This window comes from Peromyscus leucopus, chromosome 16_21, assembly GCF_004664715.2.
Source record: "Peromyscus leucopus breed LL Stock chromosome 16_21, UCI_PerLeu_2.1, whole genome shotgun sequence".
In the NCBI taxonomy this organism is placed as follows: domain Eukaryota; kingdom Metazoa; phylum Chordata; class Mammalia; order Rodentia; family Cricetidae; genus Peromyscus; species Peromyscus leucopus.
This window is the reverse complement of record NC_051084.1, coordinates 13,927,752-13,945,058: the sequence shown is the minus strand read 5'-3', so window position 1 is coordinate 13,945,058 and position 17,307 is coordinate 13,927,752. Positions and strand designations below refer to the sequence as shown.

Here is a 17,307-nt window from a genome sequence, read left to right as displayed (position 1 = left end):
TACAAGGAGGGGCGGGGAGATGGGGAAGAAGTGGGGAGAGTCAGTGAAAACACAATTTGTTTGAAAATGCCACAAAGACGTACGATACTTTGTTCATTAGAAAGATAATTTTTTAAAAGCTGACCAGACAATCCCCAGAATTTGGACTGAGTTAAAAACATCTGCAATGGGGGCTGGAGAGATGGCTCAGAGGTTAAGAGCACTGACTGCTCTTCCAGAGGTCCTGAGTTCAATTCCCAGCAACCACATGGTGGTTCACAACCACCTGTAACGAGATCTGGTGCCCTCTTCTGGCCTGCAGTCATATATGCTGTATACATAATAAATAAATAAATCTTTTTAAAAAAAAAACAACAACAAAAAAAAGTCTGCAATGTACGCTAGGAAGACACGCACACTTGAGAGTTCTAAAGCATGCCCTCCCACCGTGTCCACAGAGAAGGTGACCAGGAATGGGGGGGGGGGCGTGCTGTTGGCAGAGGGCAGACCGCGGTCCTAAGACTGTGTGCTTCTTTCCATGGCTTCCAGACTCAGCATTCACGTCCCCTTCATGTCCACAGAGTTTGGTTTCCGTTGCTGTGATAAACACCATGACCAAAAGCAACCTGAGGGAAGACAGGGTTTATCTGCCTTACAGGTTACAGCCCATCATCAAGGACAGCCACAGCAGGAACCTGGAGGCAGGAGCCTAGAGGCAGGAACTGTACCAGAGACCATGGAGGAACACTTCTTACCGCTTTGCTTCCAGGCTCACTCTCAGCTAACTTTCTTACACAGCTCAGGCTCACCTGCCTAGGGATGGTATCACCCATAGTGGAACCTACATCAACAGCAGTCAGAGAATGCCCCCCTGGACATACCACAGGCCAATATGATAGAGACAGTTCCTCAGTTGAGGTCTATCTCTTGCCAAGTGTGTCAAGTTGACAGCAAAACTAACCAAGAGAGTTGGCTTATCTTGTTGCCTCATGCTGAAATATTTGGTCTTTTAACCAGATTTGGAAGCTTGGCTGTGAAGGACAAGTCTTCTGTCTTTGTCTTCCTTTGGTGAAAAGACTCACAGTTACCTGAGCCATGCTGGGGTCAGTCACTATCCTAACAAAGGAAATACCCCCAGCCCCCAGTGAGGTCAATTCCAAGGCTGACTCAGAGTTTTGAAGTTCTTGAGTAGATGTCAGAAACATTGAGGAGAGACTCTTCTAGATTCTTCCGGAAGCCAGGGTGGCATGGGGCTTTCCAGATAGCCACAAGAAAACCGTTTCTGTGGTTTCCTCCATTGTGTAAGCGTCACACAGCAGAGCCTAAGTCACTTAGTAAAATGGGAACACGATCCATTTTTGTAAAAAAATAAAAATCTACAGTGAATTTTACCTAAGCATTTGACTTAATTTTTGAAATTTAAGGTTCAATTAGACAGAGGGCTGAATGAGACGTAATTCTTTCTTTACAATTACCGGGGATGCTCGAACTGGCTCCATGGAAACACTTCCATTTATATGCACAGAGCAATGGCAACTCTGCTGTTCCTTAAAATGCAATCTTCAGAAATTGCCCCGTACCAAAGCTTGTTCCTATCATGTCACTTCTCACCCATTTTCATTGAAAGCATTCTCATTTTAGGTAAGTTCACTGAAGTCAAAGACAGGTGAGTTCATCTTGGGGAAAATATTCTCTTAAAAAAGACAAGATGTTAGTGGATGCTTTTTTTTTTGTCCTTCACAAAAATAATTTCAAGGTCTTGTGTCCATCTGTACATGTATCTGCCCACCCACTGATCTCTCTAAATAACAATAAAGGAAAAAAGAAAGAGGCCCAGAAAAATGGTTCAGCAGATAAACATGTTCTCGAAAGCCTTGACGACCTAAGCCGATCCCTGAGAACCACATGGTGGGCGGACAGAACCGGTTCCCTGAAGCTGTTCTCGGCCCATATGTACGCTAGATCACATGCCCCCCTCTCAAATAAACAAAAATGTAATGAAAAAGCATCAAAATAAAGAAAAGAGAAAAAAATACACTCAACTTAGCAAAGAAAGCAATGGGGGCTGGAAGCTCATTTGGAATCTTGGATGAGGGAGATTTTTGAGGTTTAATTAGAATGTTGAATCTCTTCAGTCCAATTAGTATTTTTGGAAGCCCTGAGCCAAAGTCTTATTAGTACAATAGAAAATCATTAGAATACATGTGTTCTCAAGAAGTTTTCATCTAGTCCAGGAAATAGGACCCAGAAACAAGAAAAGGACAGTGTGACAGCAAATGCAATTAGCTGCTGAAATTAACCAGGACGATAAGCCTGGGGGGGGGGGCGGGACAGACACTCGACCCAAGGCTTCCGGTTCACAGCAAAAATGAGGCTGCTCTGTGAAAGCGGACGAGAGGCTTGCAGGGTTGGTGAAGGCATGGAGAAAACACAGAAGCACAAAGTCTGTGGAGAGGACGGCAGGCAGAAGGTCGTACTGCAGTCCAGGGTGAGTTCTGGGAGCAGCAGGGACCCCAGGCTCACTTCTTTCAGGGTGGGATATAGACAGATTCGAACACAAAGCTCCCCGAACTCAAAGACATTGGTAAGCAGGAATGCAATGATTTTAAGAGGCCTGGAGTACTCCGTACACAGTTTGAACCATCTAGTTCTTCCCCTCTAACCCTGTGTGTGCGTGTGCTTGTATTGGTGTATGTGTGTGTGTGTGTGTGTGTGTGTGTGTGTGTAGAAGTCAAAGCTGGATGTCTTCCTGTATCACTCTCAATATTATTTTTTGACACAGGGTCTCTCACCGAACCTGATTAAGCTAGATGGGCTGGACAACACACCCCAGGGACCCATCCCCCTGACTCTGCTTTCCCCCAGCTCTGGGATGACAGATATGGGCTGCCACAGGCAGCATTTGACAGGAGTTCTGGGAATCTAAACTCAAGTCCTCATGGCAAGCACTTTGCAGAGTTCGTTTTTCCCCCTGAGGAATACACAAAACGGAACTACCTATGAAATATGGAAACGTCCCGAGATCACTGGTGAGAGAATGCTCAACGGCTATGCTAACGGTGCTGAAGCTCCCCTGATTTTATGTGTGGCTCAATGCACTTCATTGGCTGTAGTTAACTATCAAACCTAGTAAAGTAGGGAAATGAAGTACCCAATAAAATGAAAGATACAGTCCACACTAGGCGATATGAATGTAATGATGAGAGGCTGAAAAATCACAAAGATGGTCAAAGCCAGCAGGAGTCACGATGGCGGGGGAATGGGAAAGAGAAGCTTGCACCATGTTGCTTTAATTCTTCAGAAACATTGAAATAAGGATCTTCTAAAAAAGCATGCTTGCCAAAGCAAGAACTTTTACGGGCACTGTTAACCTGAAAAAGGGTGTTTGGTCAAGACTTCACCCAGACAGAACAAAGCACAGAAGACGCAAACATTTTCCTGAATGAAAACACGTTGGTGGTGGCATTTCCTGGGCCCTGGTGATACGACTATGTTTACTGAATGTTTAAATTACTTTAAAGGATGAGATTTAAAAAAAAAAAAAAAAAGTTCACCTTTACAACTACCACTGCAGGACTCTGGAGATCCCAGAATCCTTCAGGGGCTTGTTATGCTGGACCAAGAGCAGAATGACAAAGAAACAGTAAAACCTCCATGGGTGAACCACTAGAAAGGTCTCAAGTGTTAGAAACTCTGTGGGCAAAACCCAAGGATGAGGAGAGGAATTCCCAAACATGAGAATGTTGTCCAAATGGCATCAGAAATGCAGTGGCTGTTTGGCTAGCATCGTTCTCAATTTTTGTTGTATATCAGAATCATATTGGAAATTCTTAAATGACAATCGAGTCTTCCCATCCTCCACCACTGGCTCCATCATCACCACCACCACCACCATCATCATCATCACCATCAACATCAACATCTTAGCCACAAGCATTCCTTTGAGAATTTGCATCTCAAGCTGCCCTGTGTGCATCAGAACCCAGATATCTTTTACACTTAAGATTCATATATATATATATATATATATATATATATATATATATATATATGTATATGTATATTTATATATACATATATATACATACATGTGTATGTTTGTGTGTGTGTGTCTGTGCGTGCGCGCGCGCGCGTGCGCGCACGCAAGTGTCCACTCATGGAGAGAGAGAGAGAGAGAGAGAGAGAGAGAGAGAGAGAGAGAGAGAGAGCTCAGTAGTTAAGAGCTCACACTGCTCTCCCAGGGAACCCCAGTTCAGTTCCCAGTACCCACTTAGTTAGCTCACAGCCATCAGTAACTCCAGCTTCAAGACATCTGATGTCCTCTTCTGGCCTCCTCAGGCATCTGTACACCCGCATGCACGCGCATGTGCACACACACACACACACACACACAAAACAAAAAACAAACAAACAAACAAAAGCCTAAAAGCACACTTAGGCGTTTTTTTAAAGACAGATTCGCTAATTAAACCTCAAATCCACCAATCTGACCAGACCGGATGGTCAAGGGATGCAGAGATCCGTCTCTCTGCACCTCCCTTTCCCCTACTCTCCCCCCTCCCCCCTCACTGTGTTGGGGTGCCAGACACATGTGGCCTTGCTCTGATTTTTCACATGAGTCTCCAGGATCAAACTCTGGGCTTATGCCTGGGTGGCAAGCACGTATTAGACTGAGCTCTCAATTTAAAAAATTATATTTTGTTTTATGTTCTGTTTCTCTCTCTCTCTCTCTCTCTCTCTCTCTCTCTCTCTCTCTCTCACTCTCACTCTCGTGTGTGTGTGTGTGTGTGTGTGTGTGTGTGTGTGTGTGTGTGTGTGTATACACATCATGGCATAGCATAACTTTTGAGGGTAGAGGGCAGAGGACAACTTTCAGGAGTCAGTTCTTTCTTTCCATCATGTGCTCGAAGGACGGAATTCTGGCGGGCGGTCAGGGATAGCAGCGAGTGCCTTTACCTACTGGAGCCATCCTCCCTGCCAGCCAGACCCTCCATCTTTTTTTATACTGACATTCCATGATCAGCTTCCCAGCCCTGGAGTAAAAACACCGCTTTTTCTCTGTTTTAACCTAAACCTGCACCTTGTTCCCTGCAAGCACAGTTTGGCCCCTGACTGGATCATGGGCTTGGACTCTTCTGTTCGGCACTCAGACAATGTCCACTAAAACCGGGGGTTGGCACACTGACGGTGTGGAAAAACCTCTCCCCACAGCCGCTCTCCAGGGTGAGCTCGGTGGCGGCAGAGTTGAGTCACTGTGACTGGGAACAGTCAGAAAACATCGTTATCTGTGAACGGGGGATCAAATAACAGGGTCAGGGCAGTATGTGAGCCAGAGCGTGATAAGGGGAACAGTCCTCAGATGAGACCAAGTGAAATGGGTCTCCGGAAAGCTGTAATTTACAAGTCAAAAGCCACGGGGGAACTTAGTAAAAACCACTACCCACTGAGCATGCGAGTGATGGGCACTCTCCCAGACTGGGGGGATAGAGGATACCCACCACCCTCTCTAGTGGCTGCACAGGACCCAGTGTGGTCGAGGCCATGAGCCAGGGGAAAGCAGCCATTCCTAGGGGTGGGGAGACTGTAGATTCCCTACTTCCTTGGGGGAGATGAAGGGATTTCTGTACTCCATATGGGTACGGCTGAGACTACAGCTGCTAGGACATGGCCAAGGGCTCATTTTGTCTTTCTCCCAAGCCTCCAGGAAAGAGACACAGAAGAAGCCCCCTGAAGCCCCTGTGAAACCAAGGAATACCCTGTGTGAATTAAAGGCATGACATTTTCCAACACTGAGCCACACATAAAATAACAAGAGTTAAAAACAAAAAACCCTATAAGTAGGTTTCTTAGTTACTATAAAATAATTAAATTACAACATAAGAATTGATAAAGAAAATGTGGTACATATACACAATGGAGTACTACTCAGCAGAGAAAAACAATGAAAGCATGAGGATTGCAGGCAAATGGATGGAACTAGAAAATATCATCCTGAGTGAGGTAACCCAGACTCAGAAGGACAAACATGGTATGTACTCACTCATAAGTGGATACTAGATATAAAGCAAAGGATAATCAGACTGCAACCCACAACTCCATGGAGGCTAACTAATAAGGAGGACCCTAGGGAGGATGCATGGATTGCCCAGTGATGGAGAAATGGATGAGATCTACATGAGCAAACTGGGGGTGAGGGGAGTCATGGAGGGCAAGAGATGGGGGATGAGAGCTTACAGGAGCAGGGAGGCACGAGCTGGAACAGGAACCGATTAGGAGAGCAAGGAAAGAGATACCATGATAAATGAAGACACCATGGGAATAGGGAGAAGCAGAGTGCTAGGGAGTTCCCAGGAATCCACAAGGATGACTCCACCAGAGACTACTGGCAATGGTCGAGAGGGTGCCAGAGCTGGCCTACCCTGGTGATCGGATGGCTGAATACCCTAACTGTCATCGTAGAACCCTCATCCAGTGACTGATGATGGAAGCAGATGCAGAGATCCATGTCCGGGTCCCAGGCAGAGCTCCAGGAGCCCAATTGATGAGAGAGAGGAGGGATTCTATGAGCAAGGGATATCGAGACCATGACTACAAAAAGTACAGAGACAATTAGCCAAACTAGTGGAACCCCATGAACTGTGGACCAATGGCTGAGGAACCCCCATGATACTGGACTATTCTCTCTGGATAAGCAAGACAGTTGTTTAGCTTGAACTGTTTAGAGGGCCCCCAGGCAGTGGGATCAGGACCTGTCCCTAGTGCATGAGCCAGCTTTTTGGAGCCTAGTGCCTATGGTGAGACACTTTGCACAGCCTTGGTGCAGGGAGGAGGGGATTGGACCTGCCTCAACTGAATGTACCAGGCTCTGCTGACTCCCCAAGGGAGACCTTGCCTTGAAGGAGGTGGGAAGTGGGGGGAGTGTTGGGGGGAAAGTCTGGGGGGACAGGAGGAGGGAGGACAGGGGAATCTTGGTTGGTATGTAAAATGAATAGAAAATCTCTTAATAATATATATATATATATGTATATATATATATATGGAAAAAAAGAAATAAAACATCCTGTAAGTAGGTTTCTTAGTTACTATAAAATAATTAAATTACAACATAAGCAATTAATAATTAAAATAAGCAATTAGTAATAATTAACAGAAGTAATTAGTATGTGAAAGCCATCAGCACAGCCTGACAGGTTGGGGACTGTGGTTACCCCTTCCTCCCCCAGGTCAACTATTAAGAATTACAACCAAGACACCCCAGAACTACCATGGATGATATAGGCTCTCTAAGACTCAATTGCCTTATTTTTTTTTTGTATTTGTGTGTGTGTGTGTGTGTGTGTGTGTGTGTGTGTGTGTGTGTGTACATGAAAGCCAGGAGACAACCCTTGAGGACTGACACTTAAACTCTCTCACTGGCCTGGAACTCACCAAGCAGTCTAGGTTGGCTAGCTGGTGAATGTCAAGGATGTTTGCCTCTGCCTCCCCAGCACCAAGACTACAAGCGTGTGCCACCATGCCCAGGTTCTGGGGGTTGAACTCAGGTCCTTACGTTGCAAGGCAAGCACTGGGCTGACTGAGCCATCTCCCCAGGGCAATCGCCTCCTTTTGAACGTGGTGGCAACCCTATCTTGAAAAGCAGTGGTTGTTACTATCCGAGAGGGTGTGGATCAAATTCTTGGCCAACCCGGGCACTTTCAAGACCAAGTTTGGCTCTTAATAATCTGTTGGTTCCTTGTACAAATATTTGCTGTGCTCCGTGTTATGGTGTGAGTAGGAAACGCCCCCCCACAGGCTCATGTGTTGAAGGCCGAGTGACCAGTTGGCAGTGCCATTTTTGGAGGGGGTGGAAACCTCGGGGTTGGGTTGCAGAAAGTCGGTCCCTGAGGGTTTAGAATTTGAGGGGTATCTGGTCTGTGGCAGCATTCTGTCTCCTGGCCACCGCAGGGTGACCAACCTCTGCCACATGCTCTTGACACGAATGTGTCTTCCTTGTCTCGATGTCGAGTGCCCCGAGCCACCTGATTTAACCATCTGCAGCTGTGAACCCAGAGCAAACCCCTCCCCCTTAAACTGCGTCCCTTGGGGAGGTCTCAGAGCAAGGAAAAAATGGTCAAGGCACTGTGACTATGCCCTCCGCATGCTGTGACCTCAGGAGGGTGAGTCGGCAGGATCAAAGGCGAGACCTCTGCACCCAAGAAGCTGGCCGCTGCACAGTGGGGGTGCAGGCGGAATCCGTGACAAACGCATACCTAAGCCAGATGGGGTGAACTGCCAGGGTGGAAGTGAGGGCTGGGAGGCTGATGCCATCCTCCCAGAAACTTCTCCCAGGGTGGCCACACCAACTCATTAGTGCCCCCTGGGGAACACCGCTCTCCGGGTTACCTGCACGGTGGAGTGCAGAAACGCCACTGTGTAGAGCATGGGTTTCCACATGGGTAAGTTACTGATGTCCAGAAGGTCTTGGTTGATCCCAGCGAATGTCCTTTTCAGGCCTGCCCGAACACCTTGGGGCGGCTCATTTGTGAACTTGAGAGAAGTCTGTTGGGAGAAGCAGTTGTGTTACTGCTACAAAGTACTGTAAAGAATGCAACTGAAATCATGGTACGGGGGCTGGAGAGGTGGCTCAGCGGTTAAGAACACTGGCTGCAGCCGGGCGTTGGTGGCGCACGCCTTTAATCCCAGCACTCGGGAGGCAGAGCCAGGCGGATCTCTGTGAGTTCGAGGCCAGCCTGGGCTACCAAGTGAGCTCCAGGAAAGGCGCAAAGCTACACAGAGAAACCCTGTCTCGAAAAAACCAAAAAAAAAAAAAAGAACACTGGCTGCTCTTGCAGAGGACCCGGGTTCAGTTCCCAGCACCCATAAGGCAGCTTCCAACTGTCTCTATAACCCCAATCCCGAGGGATCTAGTGCCCTCTTCTGGTCCCCAAGGGCACTGCATGCATGTGGTACACATACATAAATACAACCAAAACAACCATACACATTATCAATTATAATATACAATATAATGAATATAATATACAATATAATGAATCAATTAATTAATAAAAGAGAAATCATAATATGTTAGGTAACAGCAACAACATGCTCGTAGCATAGAGTATGTGGGCTAGAACTCATCAGATTAAAAGCCAATTACATTTGATCGGTGAACAAATTAATATGGCCTTAGAATTCTTTTGTGGAAGTACTAGATCAGCCTAATGACTCTGGTCAGGATTAATACACCCTGTTGTGTTCCCTCATTTAAAAGTTTTATGACATTTATTTATTCTTCGGGTGGCCCAGCAGATGCCACAGTGCACACATGAAGGTCAGAGGACAACTTGTAGGAACCTGTTCTTTCCTTCTCCCGCATGGTTCTGAAGAGCAAACTCAGGCTGTCGAGCCTGGTGGCCAGCACCTTTATCTAAGGAGTCCTCTTGCCCTTCCCACCCACCCTTCAGTGCCGTCAATCATGAATCATGCTGTGGACTTGGTTAACTCTCAGTCACAAACCTGGAGTAATGTAATTGGAAATCGGTCGTGGGGCTCAGTGGTTATCCATACTCGGAAAGAGTCCTCCATGGATTCTGTGGTCAACAACGTCTCTAGCAATTCTTCCATGAATTCGAGACCAAGGTGACAATTTTGCAGTAATACCCAACCACCCTGTATCCAAAAACAAAGCAAAACAAAAAAAGAGCTCATATTTATTTTTTATATCTTGTGATTATTTTACCAAAACAAAATGCACCATTTCAAAAATAAGTTTGCTTACGGCATGATTGTTTTATTTTGAGCCTATATTTACTAATTTAAAAAAAGCCGCATGTTAATACCGTCATCTGTCCCTGGCCCAATTTGGTGACTTGAAGTCAAGTGGCTAACGAGTGACGATGTTGCATTTTGGCACCCCTGGCTCCTCAGAGATTAGAAATGAAAACTTGAGTGTGTGCGCCATCTAATGGTGAGGCTGGTAACTTGCACAGCCTTGCCTAATGTATGTCAGAATCCATGCAGCCTCAAACCACGAAGACAGCTTCACAGTCATCCATAAAAGAGCTTGTCACCTTCTGAAAGTCAGAGGTGATGTATGTGGTGGCCATTTGCTAACCAAGCTCTAAATCGTCGTCACTTTTCCCAGGACTCCTGAGAACATGATTTATTAAACTCCACCTAAACGGTTAAATAAAGCAGTTTTTAACAGTCAGTCAGTCAGTCAGAAACAATCGCTCCCCCTATAAAAACAAGACCAGCCACTCACTTGCTGGGTCAGTGCCTGGCTCTACTGTTCAGGCTGGCCTTGAACGCATCATGTAGCGTAGGCTAGCCTTGAACTCTCTTTCTCCTGACCTCCAAGCACTGAAATTACAGGTACGCTTCACCGTGCCCAGTACGTCCACATTTTAATATTTAGATGTAACTACTATGGTAGACTAGATAACTGCATCTATATACTGTCAAATGCAGTAATGCGTGATAATGTATTTAAAACGTGCCTTCAACTGAGAGGAAAAAATCTGAGTCGGGCTGGCTCATGCATGGATGCACTGGGCTCATAGTAAGTTCTCTAGGAGAAGATGGAACTCAGCACCATGGACCCACTACTTCCTGGTCCTTTACTCGGTATTCAACAACATCAGATGTGTTTGAAATCTGGGGTTTCTCAAGGTCATAGTACGGCCACACTTGTATTTGTTATTTTTTTTCTTTCTGATAATGCCATTGTGAGAAACAGATATGGAAGTGACAAAAACTATCACCCCAAAGAAGTTGAAAGTAAATTTAATATTTAAATTAAAAGTTTTCCCATTCACTGAAACTACAAAATGGATCACTCTTGCCCAAAGTAGAACAGACAAATCACCCAAAGGGGTGGAAGACTTGACTCAAGTAGAAATAATTGCACATCATTGCCTTGATATATAAATTAAATATAATTTATTATTGAATTTAATTAGGTGATAAAGATTAAGGCTTAGGGCACTTGAGAATTAATGACCAGCTTGAAATTTTGATGAGCTAAGTAGAGCTTTGGACCATTAACCCTCACTGGTCATTAATTCCCAGGGGAAAGCCATGACAAAGTCGCCACAGACATGATGAGACCAAACACTTAAAAACAAACCGAGATTTTTGTCTTACTTTTATAAATTATGCCCTTTCTTATTATAGCTGAGATGGCTATCCACAAAGCATTTCCAGAAAGTTAACGATCTGTGTATTTATTAGGCACAATGCCAACCACTTCTCAACATTCCACTTCAATAAAAATCATCATCAATATTTAAACAGAAAGTCCTCAACTATTTCTTATTTGCCCGCAACGATCCATTAATGACAAATGAAAGCCCGCCTTTAACTGAAAATTGAAATTTAACTGTCCTGATTTGTCCCTTTATTAATAGTGATCATGAAATTCCAAAATGGCTGGAGTTGTAACCTTAGGAAACAGATGTTGTGCCTTCCAGATTGTAAATAGATGGATGGATGGATGGATGGATGGATGGATGGATGGATGGGTAGATGGATGGAATGAAACAAAAAACAAAGGTGAATGTGGACCATAGAAAACAGCAAGCTTGAAAAGGACATAGAAAACAGTCCTTTCCATAGAGCTCTAAGGAGGAAACTGCCTTGAGATGTAAGGTTCACAGACAACCAAAGGTCTGACTATGCATCAACAAGAATGGGAAAAGAACATCAGAGGAAGGAAGCTTCCAGTCACCATGGCTTTCCAAGGTAGACCAGATGGACGAAGGAATTGGAGCACTTAGCTCAAAATGGTGATGGCTCCTGGTTGCATACCTGTTGCATGGACATCTGAATCAGCTTTCGAGCATGCACTTCTTGTCCTTGTCCCATTGAGATAGTTCTACATTCTGCAACACAAGAAGCTCACAATGACAAGATGTCAATTTTACCATGGTCTCCCTCCCTCCTCTCCTCTCAGAAGGACCTGGCTTTCCATGGTGCTGACCAGAAAATGTGCTGCACAAAGTAATGAAGACACCAAAACCAGAGGGAGGGCGGGATATGACAGCAAAAGACACAGGTTGGACTCCAAAAGAGTGTACATGCATGTATGCATGTGTTTATGTGTGCATATGTAAGCGCACGCTCCTGTGTGTGTCTCTGTGTGTGTGTGTGTGTGTGTGTGTGTGTGTGTGTGTGTGTGTGTGTCTGTGTCTAATTTGGGGTCTTTCATTTTGCTCTCTTGATTTGTTTACTTGCTTTTAGCCAGCTGCATACTGATTAAATTATTGCCGTTTGATAAAGCTTTAAAAATTTAGGAGTGTTCATTTCCAATTACTGTTTTTTCTTTTCGAGCTTTTGTGGCTATTCTTGTCCATCTATGCTTCTGATGATCTAATATCTTCCTGGGATCCAATTATGGGAAAATGATGTTTGAATTTCAATTAGACTTACACTCAATTTATAGACTAATCTATAAAATATTGACACCTTTACAATATCGAATTCTTATGCTGGGAATCAGTTTTAACTCTATTTGAATTAACTTTCTATGTCACTGAGAAAGTTTTATATTTTTCCTTAAATGGGTATTTTTAAAAATGACCCATTTCATCTTTATTGCTAAGTTAATGGAATTTTTTACATTTTATTTTTACAAGAAAGCACAATTGATTTTTTAAAAAAATATTTATGTTGTGAGTAGTCACCTTACTGAACTGTTCTATTAAGTAGGATAATTTTCAGTTGATTCATTTGCGGTTTTAAACTAGACGATTACATTGTCTGAGAGTAATGGCGGCATTTTTGGTCCCTCCTTTTCAGTAGTTACATCTTTTATTTATGATCCTCACAATACGTTAGCTATATCTTCTGCAAGGACGTTTAATCACCGTGGCAGTGGGCAGACATCTTTGTCTCGAGTCTGACTTTAATGGGTACATCTCAGTTGTTCACCAGCGAGTCTGGGGCTGATGTCTGCGTCACAACTATCACTTCATAGGGCAGTCTGCTCCTGACTTTGCAAAGTCAAATACGGATGTTGAACTTTTAAAAAAATGATCTTACTATCTTTAGTGTGTCTGTCCATCCGCCTGGCTGACTCTGTGTGTGTGTGTGTGTGTGTGTGTGTGTGTGTGTGTGTGTGTGTGTGTGTGTACTCGCGCACGTGCATATGTATGCCTTGGCCTAAGTGTGGAGGTCAGAGGACAACTTGCTAGAGTTGGTTGTCACCTTCCACCTTTCTATGAGTTCCGGGAATTGAATTCAGATCATCAGTCTTGGCAGCAGACACCTTTTCCAGCTGAGCCCTCTCCCTGACCATGAAATGCTTTCTAATCTTTATAAAGAAAGGGAATCAACTCTGTAAGTACTGCTATAGTGACTTTATATACCAATGCCAACAACACCCAGGTTCCCTGAGTGTGTGGATATAGGACAGTGCAAGCCTGTTACCACGTCCCCATCCTTGAGTCCCACGGACTTCATCACTGCTGCCATGTTTAGGCGCTACAATTCTTTGTCCTGACTCCCCTCCCTGGGATAATATTCTTTCTGTCTCCTATTGGTAATGAAAAAGATATATCTAATATCAGGAATATGGTGCTCCTTTATAGGGGGTCAGGGCTGGAGAGATGGCTCAGAGGCTAAGAGGCCAACTTGCTAACTTGCTACTCTCAGAGAGGACCCAAGTTCAGTCCCCAGCCCCCACAACAGGCAGTTCACAACTGCCTGTAAGTCCAGCTCCAGGGAATTCAACACCTTCTTCCAGCCTCTGTGGGTACCCACATTCACACACACACACACACACACACACACACACACACACACACACATCTACACACAGACACACATGGACACACAATTAAAAATAAGATCTTAAAGAACACGGTGCTTTCTCCAGAGTCTGTGCAGCTATGAACCTCTGAGCCATCATTTATTCCTACAGAATGTGGCTACAGTTGTTGCGCATCCTGTTCAGTTCTGTTCACATCTGTCTTCTCCAGCTGTGTTCTGTTTATCCCCAAACCTCTGAGTGACTCATTACTGACTTGTTATTGAACGAAATCGTGAACAAATGAATCCCTGGTCATCAGACATTACAGTAATGGTTCCAGTTTTTCAGTTGGTGACAAAATACGCTTCGGTGTCATTTTATATAAACATGGCAGCAGCAGACAATTGCTCCTCGTTGCTCTTGCTACCTGCTGGCCGACAGTATGGCCATCTGCTGATAAAACAATCTGTGATAGATATAGCTTTATTCCTTGGCTGCTCAAAGACACCTGTGTCTCCGGTACAGATGAATAAAAAGAAGGGGAAAAGCTCAATTTTTAAGTATAGCTTTGTTTCATACACAATTTCCTTTTTCTCTTTCTTTCTTTTTTAGACAGGGTCACAGTATGTAACCCTGGCTGGCCTGAGACTCACTGTGGTGATATTTTATTTGTGTGTTAATAAATAAAGTTTGCCTGGAGATCAGAAGAAATAGCAAGCCGTTTTAAGTAAACTCAAAAGTCAGGCAGTGGTAGCACACGTCCTTAATCTGATCACTTGGCAGGGAGGGTCTCTGTGTGTTCAAGGCCACACTAAGGAACACAGCCAAGCATGGAGACACACGCCTTTAATCCCAGTACCAACCATAGAGACCTGGAGGTCTGTACAGACAGGCAGTGACAAGGAAGTGAGGTAGCTGAACTAAGAGCCAATGAGAGGGCAGAACAGCAAGGCAATAAAGGTGCGGGTAGACAGGAAGTAGCACTTTGGAAGCTGCGGCATAGTGAGGTAAGGTTGGCTGGTAGCTATTCCTGCTTCCCTGATCTCTGAGGTTTTCACCCCTATATTTGGCTCCGTGTTTTTTATTTAATAAGACCACTTAGAAATTTGTCTACAACTCACTCTGTAGACCAGGCTGGCCTTGAGCTCACAGAGATCTGCCTGCCTCTGCCTTCTGAGTGCCAGGTTAAAGATGTACACCACCAAGCCTGGCCACAGATACTTCTCTAAGAATCACCTATGAACGGTGATATTCAGAGCAAACACAGGTGTGCTGTTAAATTTCATACCCAGTTTCAGTTTTTTGGCCAGTGCATCAATCTGGATGGTGGGGTCAGAGCCCATGGACAGGAAACAAATCAGAGGCGTGTGTGTATCACTCTCTTCCCACGTCTTCTCCAGATTCAGGATAACTGGTTCTGTGTACTTCTCCTCAAGAGAGTCGGCGATGTATTTTCTTGCTTGGAAAACGGTGCGGTCTGGGCACCATGATCTTGAAATGAATTAAAAAAAAATTAGAAGAATAAGTTCAACATGCTCCCCCTCTGTCTCTAATTCTGAAGGTGCGAATGTCCCACATTTAATTAACAAAGGGATAGCAAGCGAATCCTCCCTTCCACCGGGCTGTGTGAGAGGGGCGGCAAGCTTTGCCATCCCTGGATGAGCACAGATTTAATTGTGTGAGGTTTTGGTGCCAGGCACTGGCAGGGAGCAGGGTAGAGTCAGAAACAACAGAGTGTCCTCTGCCAGCCTCAGTCTGTGGTGGAGGCTGACCTGCCACGGACTCTGAAGCTCTGCTGTCTTCAGCGGGGATGGAGGTGCCCGAGAGGCCAGAAGTAAGCTCTCAGCAAGCATCTGTGTTCCAGCCATCTGTGTGTCACACACCCTGACAGACTCAGCACACACAGACACAGCGAATAAATAAATGCCAGACAGCTGATCATTTAGATTCGAGGTGCTGTCTCTCAAACAGATTCTCACTTATCAGTTAATAACACTGCTCGTGTGACAGGGGTCCAGTTTTAAAACGACGGGCAAAAGACAAATGTGCTTATTTCAATGAAAACAAGTAACCCTTTCATACTCCGCTGAGCAGGAAGTCACCACTGCGGCCACTCTGACCACCCTCATGGGTGACAACAGCCAGCAAACAGCATTTCCAATGGCAAGCTCTGGGAAACATAAAACGTCCCTAAGTAATCCACCTCTGTAATTCATATTCTGTGTGTGTGTGTGCATGTATGTAGGTGTGTTTGTGTGTGTGTGTATTTGTATGTGTGTGTGCGTGTGCTTGTGCACAAACCACAGCAAGAGTGTGGAGATCGGAGGATAACTCGCTGGAGTCGATTCTCTGCTTCCGCAGTGTGGGTCCAGGAGATCAAACTCAGCTGGTCAGGCTTGGCAGCAAGCCTTCCTACCCACTGAGCCCTCTCACCAGCCCAAGTTCCATCTTTTTTTTTCCCCCACAGAGGTAAATTCAATAATGAATGATTCACCCAAGATCAAATGGACAAAGGAGACATAAAAACAGTTTCTTGCCTGTGTTCACTAAAAAGCACGACTGTTAATATATTGTTGAAATAGAGCTCTTCCCTGCCGTCATTCACTGTCAAGGAGCTGCGGGGCTGCTTCCCCACGCAATACACAGAACAGTGGGGACGCCATGATGCTGACTGCGGAGGTCAGACCTGGGATGAGGGACAGTGAGTGATGCTTCCAGGTCTTGCTGGCTCTGTGCTCACCTGATGAGCAGGAGCTTGCGGCAGGTATCCAGGGAATCGTTATATCCATCAGGGATGATCTCCTCCTCCGGGGCGTCTTTGTCGAACCAGCTCTTCCACCCCTTCTCATTCCGAGATATCTACAAGTAAAAGCCAATAAGCCAGCCACAAGACTGCGTGAGACCGGAATATGCCAGACCTCCCAAAGGACCCCAGAGAGCCCCTCTTCCTGGCTCTTCCCTTACAAAGCACAACAACCCACTACTGTTTACAATGGCCTGAAGAACAGATACAGTGTAACTATGGCTTTCAGTTTTGTTAATTGCCTTCCTGAGCTGTTCCCTACGGTTAGAACAATGTATCAATGGCACAATGGTTAGCAAGGATGACAACAGACCAAGGCTTCTCAATCATGACACTTAGTGACACTTGGGGATGGACATTTTTATAAAGTGCAGGGCTGTCCTGGGCATGGTAGTGTAACCACACTGGCAGATAGACACTTGTGTCCCTCCTTATGGTTAACATATTCAAATCATAGGACCCTAGAAATTAGAATTTCACTCTGGAACCTCATGCTCGGAGATGGGAGGGCTGAGGTCCCAGAAGCAGCCAGAGGAATGAATGTGCCTCACGGAGAATGACTGACAACTTGTTAGGCCACCTTGCAGCTGAGACCGGAACTGACACAGTGGTGGAGTCAGTGACGGGCAGGATGACACTGTGAGCTAGCCTGCTTACACTGTGAGCTAGCCTGCTTACACTGTGAGCTAGCCTGCTCACTCAAGCACACCTTTTGTTGTCAACAGTTTAAACCTGAACCCTATATCACACCCCTAAAGACAGACTGGGAGCAGGGAGTCATCAGATCTCTTTG

At 45.2% G+C, this 17,307-nt stretch overlaps 1 protein-coding gene across 1 annotated transcript in view; it reads right to left on the bottom strand.

The window, feature by feature from the left end:
* Positions 1–17,307, bottom strand: part of Dnah8 (dynein axonemal heavy chain 8) — a 233,474-nt gene that overhangs the window by 53,523 nt on the left and 162,644 nt on the right. Inside the window, exons 80-84 of the mRNA XM_028885049.2 lie at positions 16,452–16,570; positions 15,000–15,202; positions 11,770–11,843; positions 9,478–9,630; positions 8,362–8,517 (exon numbers count right to left, since the gene is read on the bottom strand). Coding sequence (XP_028740882.1) covers positions 8,362–8,517; positions 9,478–9,630; positions 11,770–11,843; positions 15,000–15,202; positions 16,452–16,570 — 705 coding nt within the window. The remainder of the gene's footprint in view (positions 1–8,361; positions 8,518–9,477; positions 9,631–11,769; positions 11,844–14,999; positions 15,203–16,451; positions 16,571–17,307) is intronic.